At 34.2% G+C, this 23,341-nt stretch overlaps 1 protein-coding gene across 7 annotated transcripts in view; it reads left to right on the top strand.

Moving 5' to 3' along the window:
• The window catches only part of LOC106873009 (uncharacterized), an 88,630-nt gene that overhangs the window by 21,894 nt on the left and 43,395 nt on the right, over positions 1-23,341 (top strand). For 4 of the 7 annotated variants that reach the window (XM_052966949.1, XM_014920208.2, XM_052966947.1 and 1 more), the window contains 9 exons: positions 3,306-3,404; positions 6,046-6,153; positions 6,537-6,635; positions 7,469-7,567; positions 8,401-8,505; positions 9,686-10,015; positions 12,416-12,646; positions 15,764-16,723; positions 19,617-21,535. In XM_052966949.1, coding sequence (XP_052822909.1) covers positions 3,306-3,404; positions 6,046-6,153; positions 6,537-6,635; positions 7,469-7,567; positions 8,401-8,505; positions 9,686-10,015; positions 12,416-12,646; positions 15,764-16,723; positions 19,617-21,535 — 3,950 coding nt within the window. Of the gene's footprint in view, positions 1-1,186; positions 1,753-3,305; positions 3,405-6,045; positions 6,154-6,536; positions 6,636-7,468; positions 7,568-8,400; positions 8,506-9,685; positions 10,016-12,415; positions 12,647-15,763; positions 16,724-19,616; positions 21,536-23,341 lie in introns of those variants that run through there. The other 3 variants (XM_052966952.1, XM_052966964.1, XM_052966961.1) reach the window with 3 other exon arrangements.

A 23,341-nucleotide genomic window follows, 5' to 3' on the forward strand; every position in this document is an offset into this window, starting at 1 on the left:
GGGGGGGGGGGTCCAGTTTCCCAACTGCCCCCTTTTTCCTGAACACAAATAAGGGGGTTGAAGTATATTAGGGGTAGGAAACCAGACTGGAAAAAGTGGGTGGGGAAACTGCTGTCCTCCCATATCCCGGAAACATTGTAATTTTTGTTTTTTTTTGTTGAATGAATTCCAGTGAACTAATATGCTACAAAACCCTTTTTTGGGTCCAGAAAACGGGGTGGGGTGAAGTGGAATGGAACCCTTGGAAATTTTACCCATTCCCAACATTTTACAGAAATACATTTTCCAGAGTGTGAATTACATGGTTCGTTACTAAATATATAGAGAATGTGACATTTATATTGTGTATATTTTACACTGAACATATTTTTTCTGAATTCGTAGTGTGTGTGTATATATATATATATATATATATATATATATATGAGAGGTATTGGTATCTATAACACCCAAAGAGTGACAGGTAAGTAGTAAGCGCTATGGACAGACCATAGTTAAACTCTTGGTTTGATAGTGATATGTGTGAGGAGTCTAATGTGGGTAGCATGTATATATATATTAGATAAAATGAGATAAAACCTTGGCTTTGTTATCTCATTTTGTCCAATATATATAATAGCATGTATGTGTATGTAGACAGGTAAAAATTCACCGATAAAGTACTACTTACCTCTTTGCTGTCAAATAAATGGATTAATTCTCAACAAAATACCCTTTTTTTCTTGACAAAATTTTACAGCTTTATACGAGTGTTTTAGGAAGAAAAAAACAGAAATCTTTCACACCCAAACTAATTTTTGTGTGGTGAGAAAGAGCAAAAATAAAAGTTGTCTCTTTACAAAGAAGCAGTTTAAAATAAATATATCTTAAGAGTCAAGACTATTGATAAGGTTGCAAGATGCAACAAAAATTTTAGGAATTTTCCTAAGTGAAAATTTTACCGGTGAGTGTGCTAAATTTTAAGGCACAATAAGAAAATGACTCTCCCCAGACACAACAGAATATCTTAATTGTTTTGTGAGAAAGTATATATATTCTGATGATAAAATATATATTTTAAAAACATCCTAAATTTATAGACTATATCTTGTGTGTTTAAGAAAAAAAACCCCATTTTTTCTCTTACAATATTGTGTGTGTGTGTGTGAGAGAGAGAGAGAGAGAGAAAGCAGTATCTGCTGAGCTGTCTCTAAGTATAACGATGTCCTGTTCCACGTGAACTTGTGCAACGTTACACCTCTGAATTTCTTTTTAATTGTGATAATTAATCAAGGGGTTTAGTCGTTACTGCCAAAATTAGTTTCCCTTACATTTTCTCTTTCAATATCCAATTAAAAGAGAGAATATGTTGTTACCAACAATGTTAAAACTTTAGTAACTTGATCGATCTGTCATTGAAACAGGATTTTAATTTCATTTGATACACACTTTGCTATCATTTATATGGAGAATTGCAATCATGGCATATAAAGATAACTTATTTTAATAGAAATTTTATGAGTACATTTCTGTAAGTGTTTTTCTTGCGCACCAACACCTCCCCACCCACATATGCACACGGATACACATGGATGAAGTCCTATTTTGGAAGTATGTTAAAGTTTTTATTATTTTGGAATGAAGAACACAAACAGGTATTGAACCAGTGACTAAACTTGTAGTATTTTGTTGGGATTAATCCAATAAATTGGCAGCAAGATAATTGCTTCTATCAGAACCGTTTACCTTTAAAGTGAAAAAGCAAAACGACAGGTATGTAAAATATATTTTGTGTACTTCTTTCTCTGTTCATTCAGATAAGCTGTAGAAATTGTTGCGCATGTGCGCACACGCAAGCACAAAAATTCTCCAGACATTTAGCTGTTATTTTTAGCATATCAAGTTTTGTGGTGAGGACTTCACATGCCATGGTCCTTTTACTCTTTTACTTTTAGACAGTGGGATAGGGTGTGGATCAGTTTTGGAATTTTTCATAAATTCTTATAGTTTTGCAAGGCCCCTCTTCCAAAATTCACTTGTCTGTGACAAAAAATGCTCCTCCAGTACTGTTCTGACCTAGTCTACAGAATTCGTATTTTTTCCATCCAAATGATTTTGAAGACTGTGGAATAAATGATAATCAGATGGAGCAATGTCCAGCGAATATGGTGGGTGGGGCGTCATTTCCCATTCAAACTGTTCCAGCCTTTCGAATGTCATCCTAGCTGTATGTGGCTGAACATTATCCTGAGGGAAGAACACCTTTCATCTTGAAACCAAAGATGGTCATTTTCCTTCCAGCACTGATCTTCCAGGACCAGACTCATCTTCTAGGCTGTAGTTTCTGGCTTGTAGTAGGTCTCCTTTGTTATTGTTTGGTTTGGGTTTAAAAGTTCAAAGTAGACTAATCCTTTCATATCTTACAAAACAGATAACAACACCTTACGTAGGTGAAGACCTTCTTAAGCCTGGGGTGCTGGTGTTTCCCCTTTTCCTACCCACTGTCTTTGGCACTTGACTTTTTTATAGCGAACCCATTTCTCGTCACCAGTCACTATTCGGTCCAAAAGAAGGTTCATTTGTGAGATGTGACAGCAAAGATCATACATTCACTCTCTGCACGCGATTAGACTCGGAAAATTTGTAAGGAACCCATTGACCCAATTTTACTGACTTTTGCAATGGCATGCAGGGTTGACGAATGGTTGAATAACCAAATCCAAGCTTCTCTGCTAGTTCCTTAACAGTTACAATGGGATTTTGTTCCACCAGGGTTTGCAGGACATCCTCATTGAGCTCTACAGATCTTCCAGGACAAGGCTCATCTTTTAGGCTGTAGTTTCTGGCTCAGAATTTCTGGAACCACCGTTGACACTAGTTTACGTTTATTGTCCAATCCCCATATACTGCATTAATATTCCTCGCACTTTCTGTTGCGTTGTTCCCTTTATTGAACTCATGAAGCTAAATATGCTCCTTTGTCACTTTCACTATAGCTTTGAAAAAGTAACTTAAAATCGAACTGCACTCTTCAAAACTTGCACTAAGAATAAGGACAAGGTAAAATTACTACCTGCTTTTATAGCAAGATAATGCAGGTAGTTTATCCCACCTCTTGACTTTTAGTTCATGCAATTGAAAAAGCTGTATTATTTATGGGATGACCCAATATTTATACTATTTATACATATAGCATTTTTTCAGCCATTTACATCTGCTATACTTTAATGACTATGGTGAAATTGTTTTGACATAATGTCTATATAAATAAAATAAATCAATAAACATTACATTTATTATACATTATGATTTATTTTTTTAAACAGGATGGTGCAACAGCTCTGGCGGAAGCCATTGCACACAAACGTTTTGATGTGGTCAAATGTTTGATCACTAATGGGGCCGATATTTCTATCAGAGATGATGTAAGAATGACATTTTGTTAAATAATTATTCAGAATTTTCTAAGCACAAAGACTGTTCTTTGTTTATGAATACATGCATGCACACACGCACATACACAATAATGTTTTTTATATAAATCACATTAAGGCTATATTTTTGTTAGAATGTTGAATAATCAGACAATTTATCTCCTTTATGATAAATGCACAGTTGTTGCTTAGATTTCGATAGTCAGGCGATGATTTTCATGGATATCAGCATGCACTATCATATTGTCATATGTTGATGTGAAACTTTGTTCAGCTTTGGCATCAGCTTTGGCGGATGTTCTTCCCAATTTGTTAGCACAAAACATTGCACATGGCTGAAACAATTCCTACCATATTCCTGAAGCAGCACTAAAGTTTCCTTAAAGGTTTTTCCCAATTTGTAACAAAATTTCACACAAACACATTGCTCTTCCATGTCCTTTGCTCAATTTGCAACAAATCGCCAAATGCACTGGATATGTTCATGGTAGTACATATAAATTGATGACTAATTTTGCATGATATGGCAATTATTTAACTGAAAGTCAAGGTTACCCATACACAAAACTGAGATTAAGAGCTTTTATTGACTGCCAGTTTCTCATTAGACACAATATATATATATCTATTGAAAGTAAAAACATGACATCTGTGTAATTTTATGAATAGTCTTGAGTTTGTTAATCAAATATAAAGTAATATCTTAATTCTAGTCACTATAGGTACTTTTTCGGTTTGTGTGACATAAAAATACCGTATATGCTGGCGTAATATGACTGGGTGTACAAGACAACTGCCAGGATTTCCATTTGAATAGTATGTTTTGAGCTATACCTGCTGTATAAGACTGACCCAAGTTATCGTGGAAAATAGCTTGGGTGCCGAAGGCACGAGGTTCATAGCTAAAGGGGTCGGGTGAGCTATAGTTTCCCCAGCGACCCCTGAAGCCTCTGCTTTTCTTGTGTTTCAGTAGCATTTTAACTATGTTTCAATCAGTAAACTTTGTATGCAACAATTCTGCAGTCTTAGCTGTTTAAAATTTATCCAGTTCTTTTCAAAAAGTGGCCAAATATTGTAAATTACCTACTATAATACACATCGAACGTACCTGGCTGGTGTAAACACTACAGTAGTGACATCACTTAGACGTTGGTTATTTTACAGGAACTAGCATGGTGTCAAGTATACCCTAACACCATTCACTGGATTTACTTAGAGTATATATAATATTATATAGTAATATATTAGAAGTGTTGTTATAAAGTACACTACTAGTATTTTTAATTTGTGAATTTTGTTTTGTTTCATGAGACTATTGATCTTGAAACAACGTATCAATTTTTGACGCTGCTCACAGACCACATCTGCTCTAGAATCGGTCAGTGCCGCCTCTCATTGTAAATTTAGTCCTACGTATACTCTTTCATAAGTCTTCCTTTAATCTCCAAATTTTTACCATCTCAGTTGCACCGTATTCTCTCGCAGTAGCTCAGTTACTGTGGGATTTGCTGTATGCAACCACTTTCAGCTTAAAACCAACTTCATATTTCCTTCCTTTATCACTTTGAGTCATGAGTGGGGTTTACAGTTGCTGCAAATTAATGTTCACCCAGTAAGAGTACTGCTGCTTATGAAAGAATGACAACTTGATCCTTTCTAAGAAACCCTGTCTGTAAATGTTTAAAAGTAACCAGTAACTGTAAGGTTTATTATGATTGGTCTGACTGACATGAACTGGCCAGTTACAGAAGGTATCGGTACATGCTGCTAATATACCATAACAAGTGGGTTAGTTACCGTAAACTACACTTGTACTGAAAGCCCTAGGCTGGCTGAATGCTGTATAAGAGAGCGCTCAAATGAGGCAGTGTAAACAGAACAGACCATGGGACCCGGCTGAACAGGCTGATTGTTTACATTTTCTGTTCATCAGCTGTTGCAAATGGCAATTGGTGTCTGTCTGCTAAGTTTGCTGTGCTGTTATTTTAATATAATCTTACAATTAATCTAACTTCTCAAACATACATGTAAGTATTAGTAGAACCACATGAACTATGTGAGTGGTTTACGGAGTTCTCCATCGATACGTGCAAGTATTTGTTGAAAATACTGCGCTGTAGAACCATAGGATCTATGCGAGTGGTTTACACTGTTCTCCATTGACATTGGTGTTACTCTAAGCCACAGGAAGTTTAGGTTTAGATTTTATACGGGGTATATAAGACAAGCCCTAGTTTTGGGGTGATTTTTTTTTTTTTCTTGAAGATCAAATTCCATCCTGTATGCCAGTATATACGGTAATTTAATTCGAGGATCAAAAAAGATCTGGGTCACATTTTTCAATTCCTTTAATTTCGTTCCAAGTGCTTTCAGATTTGGTGTATTGAAAGCCATAGACATATTGGTGCTTGTTTCCATAGTAACAAGCCAAAGTATAGTCTGCTTGTCACTGCACAACTTTTGATTACAACATTGATATGTCAAATTTGAAAATTTTCACTTAATTTTGAAATTTCAATAAGTGTGAGCAAAACAGAAAAAAAAACCTAATAGATATTAACTGAAAAGCAGAGTTAAATTTTAAGATGTTTACAAATTTTGAATTTGAACACTACTATTTTTCCTTTCACAGTATGGAAAAACAGCCCTTATGAAAGCTATAATGGTTAAAGACTCGAATATTTTTCACATCATCTGGCAACTTAGAAATGACAGCATAAGTTTACTTGAAACAGATCTTGTGAGATGAACACTTTTATTCTGCTATTTTAGTTATATTTTTCATTGAGATTGTTCTTAACATTAACTTTGTTGCTAGGATTCTGTACTTGCTCTCCCCTCTGTTCCTTCACGAACAGCAATAATCATCTCATACTATCTACATTGCCATTGTTGTTGTAGGTATTGTTATCACCCTTATAATCCTCATTTGTTTAATAACAATTTCTTCTAACTTAGCATGTGTTGGATGTATTTGCGTAACCATGTACCTCTGCTATAAGTGTTTCTTTCCTGCAATCTTTTATTGCTGACCTGCTGCTTATTGTGTCAATATCTATGATTTTTTTAATAAAGCTGTTTCACTTTTCTTTGATTCTTTTGTGTCTGAATATGATCTTTCAGCAAGGCAAAACACTTCTTCATTTAGCAGTTGAAGTGCAGTGGGAGAAATGTGTCTTGTTATTGATCAATAATGGTGCTTCAGTGAACTCATGTGACAATGTAAGTTATTACTACTGGTTCTGGAATAACAGTCTAGAGAAATTTAAATGAAAATATTAACAGTGTGCAAAGTAAATTTAAGTCATCAGTTCCCCCTATATTTTCCACTTGTTAAGCCTTTCTACACACAAGAAGTATAAGGAAAATTATCTTTTTTTTTTATATCAACTCTGTTACTTGAGAGTCTCAGTCATATTAACAGAAATTAAACTTTGCCATCATGTCTGAAACTTAAAGCAACTAAGAAACATTTTACTTTGTTTATAACATGTCTTACTATAAATACCTTAATGTCTGCAGAACCAATGTTATAGGCTCTAAAAGCAATGCATTGGGACCACTTACACAACCACAGTATACATAGATTACCATTGGACTCTTAAATTCAGTGTACCTCTGTCTTAAGATGGCACTAGATTCTGTGATGAATTGTTGCTAACATGATCATAATTTTCCCAACTATCTGCCTAATCTTTTCAGATGAAACTTATTTCAATATATTTTATTATCTATGTCAATATATAAGTTCCTCATTCTTTCATTCATATGATGGCTTCTTTCAGTTTCCATCTACTATATTCACTGATAAAGCATTGATGTGTCCAGAGTATCATAAAAGATGTGTTGCACAGCGGGGTTGAACTTTAAATCATGTGGTTGGGAAGCAGATTTCTCAACCAGAGCCATTCCTATATGTGTGTGTGTGTGTGTGTGTTTGTGTGTAATCATCTGAGTTTTTCCCAGAAGCATACTGTAACTTTTTTCTCCAAAACTGTCTCATTTAGTTATTGCTAAATCATTATTTATTGAAAGCGTTTTTGTCTTTGTTGAAGGAAGGAAAGATACCTCTAATGTTGGCTGCTTCACAAGGACATAACAGAATCGTTGAACAACTTATTCTTGCTGGAAGTAATATATTGGCTGCAGATAAGGTATGATTATTCTTCAGATCGTATCTTATACTGATAGGGTTTACACAAATTGTATTTAAATTATTGAAGTTGATTTAGATAAGAATTTTTATCTTCAAGTGAAGTATTTAAAGTGACTGACAACTGAGTAATATATCCACACAATGAGAATAAGAGAGTGGAAGTAGGAAAGGAAACGAATACTATGAATTTAAAGTTTTCAGAAGTGAATACTTTAAATTAGAAGTACTTAGAGTGTTTAACATTAAGTTGTAAGTTGGAGCTAAAAGGTGTATGTTTTAATATAATTAGATTTCTAACATTCTTATGGTGGCATGCTGGCACCTTGTGCCTAGAGTAGAAAAGAATACTCATTAAAATTTATAGAAAAAGGCGGTAAGCTGACAGAAATGTTAGCATGCCGGGCGAAATGCTTAGTGGTATTTCATCTGTCTTTACATTCTGAGTTCAAATTCCACCGAGGTCGACTTTGTCTTTCATCCTTTCAGGGTCGATAAATTAAGTACCAGTTGTGTACTGGAGTCGATCTAATCGACTAGCCCCCTCCCACCAAATTTCGGGCCTTGTGCCTAGATTAGAAAAGGTTTCTAACATTCATAGATTTAGTAGATATTTAGATACGTTGAACAAGGGAAGAGGGACAAAAACTGCGTTGTTCATACCTTTTGTGAAAGGTGTTAGTTATTATCATCCCTTTTACTTCTCCCTTCTCTTTTTATCCGCCCATCTCTTTTATTTTCCCATCTCTTTTTCTCCTTTTCTTTCTCCTTGTAATTTGTCCTTGTTCCTGCTGTCATCAACACTGCCATGAAACTGAATGTTTTTACTTTCAGTATGAAGAAACATCCATCTGTCATGCCTACCAGTCATTAATGTGGTGTACAGCTCAGCAAATGCTTAACAGACTCACAGCCAATGAGTGTAGACAGTATGTGAAGGTAACTTGAATTTAAATAATTTTGTATATTTTAGTGTCTATCTTTTATTTATTTATTGTTTCTTTTGTAAAAAGTGAATAAATACCCTATTAAGCAGAATGCAGATATCTTGAGTAGATAAATACCAGATAACCAACCAAGATAGTTGCATTACAGATCCTAGCATTGTATTGTGCTTGAAGTTGAGACACTCAGTTACTAAATGACCTTGTGTATTTTGCTGCAAATGAGTACTGCAGGATAATAGCTACAAACTCATTTCTGTGATTAGCAGTAGTACCATAGAATTATATACCTTACTGTAACAATTTTAAATATCCCCTTCCACTTTCATATCCCTTCTGGCACAACTGTTAAAAAATGCAGACTTGTTTGAGAATACTTTTCTTAAACTGCCTTCTCTATAACATTGATGCTCTCAAATTTATGATCTATTTTTGTGATCTCTTAAAAGTATTTGGCAACTAAATATATTGCAAATCTCCTTCTCTTTGCCACTCTCACACACACACCACAAGCATACTCTCTCTCTCTCTCTCCCTCTCTCTCTCTCTCTCTCTCCCTCTCTCTCCCTCTCTCTCTCTCACACATTATGTTACATCTGTATGGCACTTCAGCCATTGATTTGAACATGGCACTTCAATTTTAAAATGTACTCTATTGTTTACAGAAAGAAAACAAAGAATAATTATAAGATTTAGCATATTTTATAGACAGTTGGTTTTCATTCACTTGTTGACTCTCTCAACCTACTGTTTATTTTATTGAAATCAGCATTGTCAGTTTTTGTAGGATTTTTCCTTGGTTATCTTTTTTGTCAAGCTATTTATGTCAGGACTAATATTTCTTACAGAGGAAATGTTTACTACAGGCTACTCGTTTGTATTATTTACTCTCTCAAATCTCAATTACAGTTAAGCTCTTCAGTTTCTTTAACACTGCTGAGTTTTGATCAATATTTATTTTAATTAGAAAAAGTTTCTTTAATATCAATGTATCTCAAGATTAAACTATTTTCTCTTAAAATAATAAACAATATTTTACATACATTTCATTAATTTAATTTCTTTAATTTCTTACAATGAACTGATTTGTCAAAACAATGTACTTCTGACCAATGCTGAATTATTTTTAAATACTAAAATCAAAATACCAAAATACTGATTTTTTTTTTTTTCAGAGTCTGCTGGAGAAAATTCGTTCTCCAAAGGAGTGCACTGAAGCTGAGAAAATTGAATATTATGGTTGGATTCTTCTGTGTTTGATGGCAACTGCTCAACTAGTTGAGAAAGATGCGTACATTATGAAAGTTTATTACAAACTAAAAGTGATAGCTAATGTGCTCAGCAGCCTGCAAATGTTCATCAATAAATGTGAAACAGTGACTTTTATCAGCCTCTTATGTGTCAACTGTTGTCTTACCTTTAATTTTGTGTCTTGTCAACTAGAAATTACCTACCGTTTTGTTCTGCAATTTCTCCATGCTGGTGGACCAGAATTCTTTCTTAAGGTAATATCTCTAATTCTCTTCTATGTAGATCTTTTTTTTCAATCCTCATTATTTATTTATGACTTATATTTTCCTCAATTTACAAAAGTACTGAGGCTTTACATAAACATCTGGATCATTCATTTGTTCATTAATGGTTTTAAATTTTGAGAGGTGTAATATGAATTTAAGCTATAGACTAAGTACAAGGAAGGGCTTACTTAAATGAAGCAATACACTGTAATCGCTGGTTGGTAGTATAAAATGCACAGGTAATCCATGGACATTGCTTTGTAAATGCTGAATTTGTTGACTGAAGTAGCCAAATATCTGATAGCAAAATGCTCTAGTCACTTCAAAATGGCATTCACATATTTGTTATAAATCTTAAATATGATTAAACAAAGAAGTTTGATCCAAACCAAAATGTCTGGCATCTTATATTTGTTTAATCTGCTAAAAAGATACTAATTTTGGCTACATCTGTAAATGTGAAACATCAGCTGCCAAGAATAACTGCCTCTTAGAGTTCCATTTTCAATATCTACAAATACCACGGAAACTCTGTACCATTGATGTAGTATTTGGGTTGGTTATTACCATGAAAAAGAAACAGATAAAAGGTCATGTAGCTTGTATTTTAAGTTAATGAAAAATTAATACGAATTGATTTATAAAACTATTGAGAAACTTCTTAATAAAGACTTCACTCATCATTCATCATTGTTATCATCATCATCATTTAATGTCTGTTTTCCATGCTGGCATGGGTTGGATAGTTTGACCAGAGCTGGCAAGCTAGAGAGCTGCACAAGGGTTCCAGTCTGTTTTGGCATGATTTCTATGGTTGGATGCCCTTCCTAATGCCAACCACTTTACAGTGTGTTCTGAGTGCTTTTAACGTAGGACCAGCACTAATGCTTCCTGTGTGGTACCAGCACAAGACTTGCAGGTTGATCCTCTTCACCTGGAGGAGTGGCCTTAGCACTTCTGTTGTGGAGTGCAGGTTTTCTTGAGTACAGTAAGGTGCCAGGTATCTTGATCCTTTCTCATCTCATCTGAAAGGTTCAGTGTCCTGAGGTCATCCTTTAGTACTTTGTCTTGTCTTCCTGGGTTTCCCTCTTCCACGTGTTCCATCTACCTTGAGAGTTTGGCACTTCTTTATGGAGCTGTCAGCATCCATCTGCATCACATGGCCAAACCAGTGCAGTCTTCTCTCTTGCACACTGTGTCTAATTCTTCTTATGCCTAACTTCTCTCTCAATACACTAGCATTCTGTCGAGCAAAAAATTTGCACTAATAAATTTTGTAAAAGTTGTGACAAATACAATATGAAGTAAACCAGGTAGAAACTATTTGAAAGAGCACATGAGAGTGTGTTTGAACTTGATACCATGAGTTCATATAGCTAACTTAACCTTAGGTCAATTAAAGTTTTGTGAGTGAAATTAAGTTGATGAAAGATGGATGAAAAATCATCAGAATGACTTTTCCTGTTTTTAAGCAATAGATTTAAACTGTTGCCCAGATAGCACACCACTTGGGCTTTGGGTACCTTTAGTAGTGGTGTTAATTCTATTAGCAAGCATTCAGGCTAGGTTCACTCTGACGATGAAATATTACTATTAAATTTAATCCCCTTATAATTAATAATTTAAGGTTTTTGAAAATAATTTTATGTTTTTGAAAAGAGAGCTTGAAGCTGATAACTTACAAAAAAACTTATTTAGAAGTGAACATTACACAATGATAGACTATATTTTGGTTGTATGATAAATTTGAATCTAATGAACTTGGAATTACATTCCCTCCAAATTTCAGATAAGGTTCTCTGCAATTTCCTCTATAAATTTATTTTGATATTATGTAAGGATATGAGAAAAAAATCAGAAAAGGTCAAGTGGGTCAGACTTTTTAAATAACTTTTGTCTAAAGTAATGGAAATAATCATAATACTATTTAGTTTGAAAATGTAGTTAGAACTTTGAACATGAAAATTCTCAAATTCTCTGTAACCAACAGTTGATGGTATCAATCTAGATTCATAAAATGATAGATCAGTTTGATTGACTTAGTTTGAGGTTTCTATTTTATTATGCCACTCAAAGGAGAAAGAGAAAATCTGAGGAAATTCTATTTTTGTCAACTGAAAAATGCTGATTAAATAGGTAGGACCAATTGAATGAAATTGTTTATGATGGGAAAAATTAGCTAAAACAAAGAAAATAGGAGTGCTGGAATTGATGATAACGGTGGTGATTATGATAAAAATTATATTTTATGCAGGAAGCCTGATTTATGAAAGTAGAGAAAGTGTGAAGTTATGCCATTCATGACTTTGCTGTGAATGAAATAATATAAAGAAAACAGTTGATGCATTGATATGTATTGTTTTTAATATTATAATTTTCTTTTATCAGGCAGCTACTTTTCACCAAAAAGATGGAAATAAAAATTACTTTTGTTCAACAGCATGTCTTCTTCCAATATTATTTTTGTCTGAAGTAAATTCAGGAAAGGAGTGGCTTAGAAATAATGTCATGAGACTGCTTCCATTAGTGCAAAGTTTCCAAGATTGTTGTCTGGAAAACTGCTTTTTGATGTTCACTATAAAACTGTCTGGTAAAGGATCTCAGTCAATCCATAAAAAGGCAAGTATTTATTCATCAGAAAGGATTTTGTGGTAGAGAATTGAATTTTAAATATCAAAATGCAAGATCATTGATTATATCCTGTTATCCATTTTCAAGCAGAAATGATTAATCAGGCAAGTGTTCGCTTGTAGTGTGATGGAGGAAAAAGACAACAGAAAAAGAAGCAAAAGGGAGAAAGAAATACAGAGACCTTACCTGTTGACTGAGGCAGGACGAGCGATCACTGTCAAGATAAAAAACGCATCCTTCCACACTCGCCGTTTCTCATCGAACTGCTCCACGTGCTTTGTGCCCATTCATGCCCCCGTGGCTCTTCCGCCAGCCCCTTCAGTCTTCACTTCTGTTTACCTCATCTGCAATCCTCTCCACCAATACCACATAGCTCATCACAGCCCATAACACCACAAACACCACACCTTGTAAATTCATTTCCTGGAGAGAACATTTGTCTATTAAAAATTGATTCCCCTATGTAACAAGGCAGTATAAAAAAGTAGAAGCAAAATGACTGATTGGTTATAGTATTGACTATAGGCTCATAAGTTTGAAGTTCAAATCCTTTGCAGTCATTGTGTCGTGTGTTTGCAGGCAGAGCTATCTGGTTAAGAAGTTTGCTTTATGAACTTAGGGTATCAAGTTCAAGTGCCTTCTGCTACTGCCTTTGGTCAATTAAAGCGTAGTGAGTGAAATACAGTTGATGGAAGCTGGATGATAAATTATCAGAGTGACTTTTCCAGTTTTTGAGGGATAGATTTAAACTGTTGTCCAAGTAGCACCATCACTTGGTCTTAGGGTGTCTTTAGTAGTGGTGTTAAATTCAGGTCAGGTCCACTCTCTTACCACTATAACAGATTCTGAAAAAGGTCATAGATGTTGCCCTTCCTCTTGAAGTCATGTAAAAATATTACTAAATGTATTAGTTTCTATTCATCTAACTTCAGGGTCTTGCAGATAAATTGAGACAATTTTTACGATGCATACAACTAGTTATAAATACTAAAATAATGGTAGTAGACAAATATAATTCTAATGTAACATTTATAACAATTAATACACTTATCACTCAATATAGCCACCCTTTTGGGCAATTACTGCCTCCACACGAGAAAGAAATGTTTTGCAGCTGCTGCAACCTCCTCTACCTTTTTCATTTTGTATGCTGCACGTATGATGCAGGTCTTCAAACTGTTGACACTCGAGTGTGGTGTAGCATTGGTCCTTGCTTGAAGTATATCCATTAAAAGTAATTGAGATGGTTGAGATCTTGGCTATTACTGGGCCCTCACAAAAAATGGTACCTTCTCAGCAAGGAAGGCTTGTGTTCCTTTTGACCTTGGGTTTGGTGCAGAATCCTAGATAAGCACCACATTGTCAGGCCCAAACTTCTGCTCCATCCAAGGTATCTGTTCTATAACTCCTACATGAAAGAGTCAGACATCTTCTCTGGTTTAGAATTCTTAAATACCAGTATTTATCAATGAGGTAGTAAACCTATTTCACTTGAAGAAAGAGGAAGTAAGAGCTGTGACATTTATGCCATTACAAAATAGCTAATGTTATATATATATATATGGTTGGATGAATTTGGGACAAAGGAAACTGTATAGAAGCCTGTTGGGTAAACTGTGCCTATTCTTGAGAGAAAAACAAAGGCCAAGTTGGGTGTTGTCCAGTTCAGCACTCCACTTGGCTATATGTGCTTTTGCTAAGTCTATTTTGTTACAAACATTCAGAGCAGGTCTATGGATAACATTACAAGTTATAGTTTCTTCCTCTCTCTGACCCCACTTCCATCCCATAAAAACAAAATGGTTATCAATGTTTTGACCATTTGTATGTCTATGTCTGGCTATTGTGCACTGTATCAAGATGCCTTACTCAGTACTGCATCTCGTGTTCCTTGTCCTCCTCTCCTATTGTGCAAATTGAGGGTCTCCAGTGCAATGACAGAAAACCTTATCAAAGACTTTCACTGTCTGACTTAGCATGTTGCTGGAGCAGCCCACATTTCACTTTTGTACTCGTCAACTAGTCTTTCAACAAATTATGGCATTTTCTATGGTCTTTGCCATATTGTCATTATTGCTAAAATAAGTACCATTAATACATTAGTTTAATTCATTTGTATAACTGTCATTTTTAAGAATGAGTCATATCTATTGTCATTATTCGGTCTCTAAAGAATTAATAATGGTATAATAATAAACTGTTTAATGGCATTGATTTTCATCTGTCTATATTGTGATTACAAATCTTCCAAGAGTCAACTTCCTGTTCACCTTGCCAGGGTCAATAAAATATCTCAAACATTGTAGTCAATTAAATGGATTATATGTTCCCCTTAGAAATTTATGGAGTTTTACTTATATAATATAATGATCCCTTTTAAAATTTATAATGATTAATAGGCTGGCAGAAATGGTAGTGCCAGTATTTAGTTATGGCCCTTACCATTTTAAGTTAAAATCTTAATGTTGTTAACTTTGCTTTTCTTTCTTCTGAGGTCAAGGACTTTTAATTATTAAACCATCAATACTTTTTCCAATAATTGTACTGCTTTTTTGGCAAGGTTAAATTCGTCTTGTCATAAGATCCAAGTTCAAATTCCATTAGAATTTTATTTGTTATAAGGCGGCCAGCTGACAGAAATGTTAGCATGCTGGGCAACATGCTTAGCGGTATTTCGTCTTCTTTACATTCTGAGTCAAATTCCGCTGAGGTTGACTTTGCCTTTCAGGGTCAATAGATTAAGTACCAGTTGCATACTGAGGTCAATCTAATTGACTACCCCCCACCACCACTACAAAAAAAAAAAAAAATTCAGGCCTTGTGCCTAGAGTAGAAAAGAATTTACTTTGTTTTTCATATTTGTTTGGTCAGTGAAGTAAGCACCAGCAATATATTCATTTGATGACATTGTTTATCTGTTTTCCTTCCTGCAAAAATTTGTTTTGTGTTTTTATCAAAACAAGCTATTATAAAAATGATTATGACAATAAAGACCTTTATCTAGAAATGAGATGCTTTTTAAGTTTTTCTACATTGGTATATTTCCTTTCAAACTTTACAGATAAAATCCAATTGATTTTGAAATTCTTGTGAATTTTTTCTTAGATCTGGACTCATTTTATAGAATACTTCAATACCATAGCATATGAAAAACAACAAGAGACTATTGCACAGCTGTTGGGTGATGAAATACGGCTGAACAAAAAGAAAGAAAAGAAATTGGTGAAGAAACAGTTAAAGAGAAAACATCACCCACAACAATCTCAACAGGCATATGAAAATCCTCTCTCTGAGGCCAATAATGGTGCTGTAACAGATAATACAAATAAAAGTTCTTCAGATTCTATTTTTAAAGATGTAGAACAAGAAGTGCATGACTCGAATTTAGGAAAGCTCAGAGTTGACAATACATCTGACCAGTCACTTTTGTCACCAACTGAATTGAGCAGAAAAACATGCAAAAAAATGTTACTGATGAACTCAGTGTCTAAAAACTCACATGACGCATTCCCATCTCCAGATGGAAATAGTTTGGACACTATTTGTGAAAAATCAGTTGAAAATATAAAAACTGTCTCTGAAGATTTGCCTTCTAAATCTTACAATGAAGTGGAACACAATACAAATGTAAATAGAGATTGCTATTCAATAGATGAAGATTTAGGTGCACAGTGGACGACAGTGGTTGCCAAGAAATCTACCTGTAAATATGAAAATCGAACCAAACATGGAATGAAAACAGAAGCAAAAATTCCTGAAAAAATTGATAATAATTCCAGAAAATCTTCAAGTTATCCAATTACAAAACATTATGTAAATGAAGGGGCAGTTAAAGTAGACAGTACTTTAGGGTCCAATTTTAGGACTCAGAATAATAAAACTGCTTTAAATGCTACTTCAGAAAATCGCAACATACCTGTAGAAAGTGATAAAATTACTCCAAGAAAAAATTTCCTTTGCCCTACTTATTCTACAAATGTACCCCAAGATTTAAATAAACAAAAATTTCAGGCAACACAAGTCCCTTCTTCAGAATCTCCTGAAAAGTACAAAGCAAAACCTGTGGTATGTATAACTTTTTGTGAATTATTTCCAAACATAGGATATGTTTTTAGTTATGACTATAGTTATGACTATTGTTCTCTACAAAATGTCTTTTATGTGGTGTCCATTTTATTTATCTATTTATAAAATAAATTTAAGGAGAGGAAAGTACTGTCCATAACCTTTGCAGGCCCGCCTAACCACAAAAGCATAATTAAAGAAAGAAACAAAGATGCCAGAGGACAAAGAGCTGTGCCTATGACTGTTTGACCGTCTGCATGACTGATTAGAAAAAAAGAAAACAACTTTGTGGATTCAGACTGGGGACTGTAACAAAAATGCTTGCAACAGCATGTACTGTGCTAAAGGCACTTAGGAATCAGGTGGTGTTAAACCAAGTGATGGATTTAGTCAACACCCATGAACAGATAAAGTCTCTGTCTTCTCAATTTCACTCACAAGACTTAAGGCTTGGGATGAACTGTGTAATTGCAAAGCAAATATTTTAACCAGGCAGCCATGATTATGAATACAAGAAAAGTCGTAAAAATATCTGCCATTTTTATCTGTGTTTTCATGTTATATTAAAAGGGAGAGCTAATGATATTCCACTTTTATCATGAACTAAGACAATGAGTAACAAATAGCCTAAACCTATTTATGTTATGCATAAACAAAATGCAAGAAAAGTCATGTCATGATTAATTAGTGTTTCTTAATAGTTTTATTACAAGCAGCTTCTAAACATTAATAAGGATGGCATTATATCAGAGAATAGATTTACTAAACTTCTAGCTAATTAACAAAGTAAAAGAATCAGAGATATCGATTGCCATTTATTAATCAGGTGCATGGCTCAGTGGTTAGAGCGTCAGGCTGACAATCTTGCGGTAGTGAGTTCAATTCCCAGACCAGGTTGTGTGTTGTGTTCTTGAGCAAGACACTTTATCTCACATTGTTCCAATTCACTCAGCTGTAGAAATGAGTTGTGACAGCACTGATGACAAGCTGTATTGTCCTTTGCCTTTCCATTGCATAACATTGGTGGCATGGAGAGGGGAGGCTGGTATGCATGGGCAACTGCTGATCTTCCATAAACAACCTTACCCCTTGGAGGGGACCTTTCTAGGTGCATCCCATGGTCATTCATGACTGAAGGAGGTCTTAGGTGCAGTTGAAGGTAGAAAATGATTTGCATTCTTGTATATTTTTGGTTTGAGATTTGGTCTGAAATCATATGTTGAAATAGATTGTGTTGCATCTAGGTGAAAGTAATTTTGTTATATTTTTTAATAAATGCTCACACTGACATTAGTCACTTTAAAAGTTATTTTAATTATATAGTGTAAAGTAAATGGTTTAGTCAGAGGTTATCAGCAGTACCCAATAACCTTCAAAAGATCTGAAAAATTGGTGAGATCAATATATGGTTTATATTCAGTTTGAATATCTGCAGGAAAAAATGGGTTAGGAGGGTGTTGCCGAGGAACTGTAAGAAAAAAAGAGTTAGGAAAATTGGTTTATGTGAAGTCTGGTTGATGAGAGACAATACAAGCGATCCAAGATGTAGGAAGAGACAGCTATGTTAAGTGGGCCTGTAACTACCTGATCCAGAGGAACAGAAGCTCTTGTGGTAGAGATGAAAGGCAGAGAGAAAAGACTATATGACTGTGGGTTAGAGGTTAAATGAATCTGAGTTCAACTTTGCTGTCATTTTTCTTTTTTGGGGGGGGGATTAGTGAAATATAGCTCCAACAAAGTACTGGGGTTGATTTAATCCACTATTTTCTCCATCCAAATATGTGCCTATGTTAGAAATTGCTGAAAAAACAACACAAGAAAAACATGCCTCTATCAAAAACCAATAATATAGATAAAATTTTCTCAAATTCTTAATATACAAAGTTCCACTGTACTAAAATAATTTTGCCTATATATGCCAAAGCTCAACCCAAGGGATTCATTCATCACTACTTTTCTGTATTTTAACTGAGGCAAGCTCTGTAGAATCTAAGATGAATCCTACTAATGTAGGATCTTAGTTGCTGCTGGTCTCATCTCTTATATTGCTAAAGCTCTTCTGGGGTAATGTCAGAAATCTTATAACTCCCATTTCCTACTTTCCAAAGTCATTATTGTTAATCACACATTGAAAAATTCTATGTATGATTATTAAACTTGAATCAGTTGACCCCTATAGGATAAATTCACTTTTCTGAGATAAATATTTTTCATTCATCCTTTACTTGTTTCATTCATTAGATTGCAGCCATCCTGGGGCACTGTCTGGAAGAATTTTTAGCTGAATGAATCAACTTCAGTACTTTATTTTTTAAAGTCTGGTACTTATTCTTTCAGTCTCTTTCTCCAAACTGCTAAGTTACAGGAATGTTAATGCACCAATACTAGTTGTCGAGCAGTAGTAGGGGACAAACACATACACACACATATATATGATGGGCTTTCAGTTTCTGTCTACCAAATCCATTCACATGGCTTTGGTTAGCCTGAGGCTATAGTGGAACACACCTGCCCAAGGTACCATACAGTGAGACTGAACCTGGAACCAAATGGTTGGGAAAGTGAAGTTGCAGTTAAATTTCATTGCTTGCATCATTACTCTTTGTTTTACAATGAAAATGTTTCCTGTTTTATTACAAAGGGGGATCTTTATGGCAACAATAAGCTTGTTTATATACACAAAAGGAATTATTAATATTCTTGCCTTTATAATGTATAATAAACTTAGAGTTAGATTCTATCTCACCTAACATTCTGTCAGTATAGTAGCTCCAAATGTAAATGTATAAGGGAATCTTGGTGTGGAAGATTAAGACTGAATTTTTAACATCTCTTTTATTTCCATATTTATTGGGATTTTTTAAAATTAAAATAAATATTTATTCTTTTATAGAGTGGAAGGAGAAATTCTATAAATTCTACGCCATCCCCTTATCCATACTTTTCTAAGAAAAACAAATCAAATTTGGCTACAAAACAGAATGTTAACTGTACATATAGTTCGGTTTTGGATTCTCAACATAAAACAGGAAAAATAAGCCTTGAAGAATTACTGATAGCTAAGATTGAATCTTATTGCAAAAGTGAGGATAATTTGGTCGACAACAACTATGCATCACTTGAAACAAAACCAGAAACCTCAGTGGAAAATACTCATATTACTAATCCAAGTAAAGAATCTAATGTAGGTTTGCCATTTTTCATGCCTTCCATACATTTTGAATCAGAGAAAGACTGGAAACCAGCTAGAATTAATAAGAAATCTTTACAGACTGATGTCCAAGAAGATAGACCAGAAGTAATGAAAGTTGTAACTCCTAGACAAGTTTTACCAAATAAAACATTAACAAAATCAGATGATCTAGATACACAAGTCTTTCTGGATAAAAAACATGCACAAGTAATTCATAATGCACCAGCTGTAGATAACCAGCCAGATGTAAATAGAACAGATGTAAATTTTAAACCAGATGTAAATACAACACCAGATGTAAATTTTGAACCAAATGTAAATATTACACCAGATGTTAAAACAACACTTGTAGATGTTACACCAGTTGCTATAACAACACTTGTAGATGTTACACCTGTTGCTAAAACAACACTTGTTGATGTTACACCAGTTGCTATAACAACACATGTAAATGTTACACTAGATGCAGATACTAAACCAGATGTCGGTATTACACCAAATGTAGATGTACCAGATGATGATGATACAGCTGTTATAGATACTATATCAGACTTAGATGTGACAGAAGATTTAGATGATACACCAGATTTAGGTGCTATGCCAGATTTAGATGTTACACAAGAGTTAGATAGTGCAGCAGAATTAGATGTTACACCAGATGTTGAATCTATTTCAAATTACACAACCACACAAAATATACAAAGTGTTCACATTTCAAGAAACCATGAATTTGTAAATTCAGCAACAAAATCTCAAGATATCTCAACAAATAAAGAAAATTATTTACAAATGGAAGATGACAACCTAGATAACAAAGAATATTTTAAAATTAGACAGAAAAAAGAGGATTTTACAAACAATTCTCTTTCAAAAGAGTTGAAACTTGTAGAGAGGGCACAGTCAGTAAATTCACATTTCTTCCAAGACCTTTTACTTCCAGTTCAACAAAAAGGTGATGAAAAGCATGAGCAAAAGAATGAAAAAGTATCTGAAAGTATTGAAAAAAGCATGGAAAGGGCTTTTTCTTTTAAAACTCCTAAACAATACACAGAAAGTAATAAAGAAAATTGCCTGAAGAAAACAGAGACCAAACGATATCATATGGCTAGATTCAGTAAAGATCCAGTTTGCCTTAACCTCTCATCTGTTAGAAGCAGCCCAGCCTTCCGAGATATACAATTAACATGGATGCGTCAGTATCTACAACAGCTTTGTCAAAACTCTATTACTAGGGACTTGGTCTATAATCACAATGCATTTTACTACATGACATATTTCAGTCAGAAGGAAAAAGACAGCCTCATGTCTGATTTCCCAGAAATATTCTCTTCAAATGTATCCACAGGATATCACATCAGTTACCATTTAACAAAGACATCCATGAAAGAGGACAATAAAGATAGCACTTTGAAGCAAAAATTAAACATTCCAATGTTTTTAAAGCAACCAACAATATTCAGTGACATTAAGAAGTCTTTTGTTCCATTTGAAAAGCACCAGAAGTCTGTACGTTGGCAAAAGCATCTGAATCATCTACTTCAGCTTTCCCCCAGAAACCTGTGTTATGTTGAAGATGTTATTTTACCACTCTATATCAGAAACTATAACATCAATGTAAGGTAACCAATGGACAATATTTTTATGATACTTAAGTAATTTACTTAGGAGTCTACTATCTGTATAACTACATATTTTTCTGTATAACTGCATATTTTTCTATACAACTCAACTTGCCTCAATCAACTCTACTTAAAATAGTTACCATTCCTGCTTCAAGATAATTAACATGTCATTTCAGCATAGATTACAAACATGTGCATTTATTCTTAGTGTCATTCTTGCCATGTTAATTTCTTAGCAAGACTACATACATAGGGATAGATAACTAGCAGAAATATAATTTTGATGTATAGTTCTTAGTACAAATTTTATCTTTATTTTATTTTGTCCAATTAAGAGGGGCAGGACCCATAACTTTTGCATAACATGCAGAAGAAGGCTGTTGGAATTTATAAATGACGTATCAATGTTGGCTAGTTGATTGATATATATATAAAAGATATATTATGAGAAATACTGAATTTATAGTCATTGAAATAGCACATTATCTATGTCTAAAACTAAAATATTATGTATCAGTCAGAAGTAATTTTAAGATAAAAGGCAAGTCATTAACTTTTTAAGTATTCACATGCAAACTATGAATATTATATGAAAGAATTTTGTTAAGTTTGTAAGTGTATATAAAGTTTTAAATATGAGGCATTTAATTAGATGACATTTTAAAATTAATTTAGTCTGTGAAGGTGTGGTATCTATGACTTTTGCAGACTTTAGCTAAACTAGTGAAGTCAGTGCAGTTGATGTTCTATTTGAACTTGAGATTTGAAAAGAAATGGTAGGAAAGGAGAGGATTGCAGTTCTGAGGAGGAAAGATTAGATGAAGTAATTAGTGCTGAGATTTTGTAGACTAGATACAGGAGTGGTGGGTGCATCATTGCTGTTTTGATTGTTAAGGTGAGTGGTCACCATAGATTAGCAGAGATTGGAGGGGTTAGCATTTGTGATGGTCTTCTTTATGTGCTATTCATGTGTAAGAAGATAATCTTACTTGATACATTTAGTTACCATATCTTAGGGTTGGCTTTTAATGCCTCCTAGTGTGCAGGGTTAGATATTTGAGTTTAATGCTACCCATGTCTGTATTCAAATTAAAAAGAAAAGATTCTGCTTTTCAAATAGGAAAAGAGAATTATTATTGTAAAAAAAAAAATTGTGTTTAATGCTATTGAAAGTACCTAGTTCGGATGATTCATTTGAAAGTCTGAATTTTCAGATTTTTCTGCTCATGCTAGCTTGTTAAAATGGAGGTCATCATTGTCATCATCACCATTTAGCATCCATTGTCCATGCTAGTATGGGTTGGATGGTTTGACCAGAGCTGGCAAGCTGGGGGGTGCACCAGACTCCAATCTGATTTGGCTTGGTTTCTATGACTGGTTGCCCTTCCTAATGCCAACCATTTTACAGAACGTGCTAGATGTTTTTACGTGACACTGCACAGATGCTTATATATATATATATATATATATATATATATTGGGTTGTCCGGAAAGTTTGTGCTGGTTTTTAAAGGAAAGAAAAAGATCAATAAATATTTGCCATTACATTTTTAATCAACTAAATATGAACCATTTTGTTGTATAATGCGCCTCCATCTTTCCTTTAACTTGAAAATACCCTCTTCCCAGAATCGAGTTGGTTTCATGGCAAAGAATTCATCAATGTATCTTTTTACGTCATCTAAGGAATTGAAATTTTTACCATTAAGACTATTCTGCAGAGACCTGAATAAGTGGAAATCGAAGGAGCAATATCTGGTGAATATGGGGGGTGGGATAACACATCCCAGCTGAGCTGCAGCA

Source organism: Octopus bimaculoides, chromosome 1 (assembly GCF_001194135.2).
Source record: "Octopus bimaculoides isolate UCB-OBI-ISO-001 chromosome 1, ASM119413v2, whole genome shotgun sequence".
Taxonomy (NCBI): domain Eukaryota; kingdom Metazoa; phylum Mollusca; class Cephalopoda; order Octopoda; family Octopodidae; genus Octopus; species Octopus bimaculoides.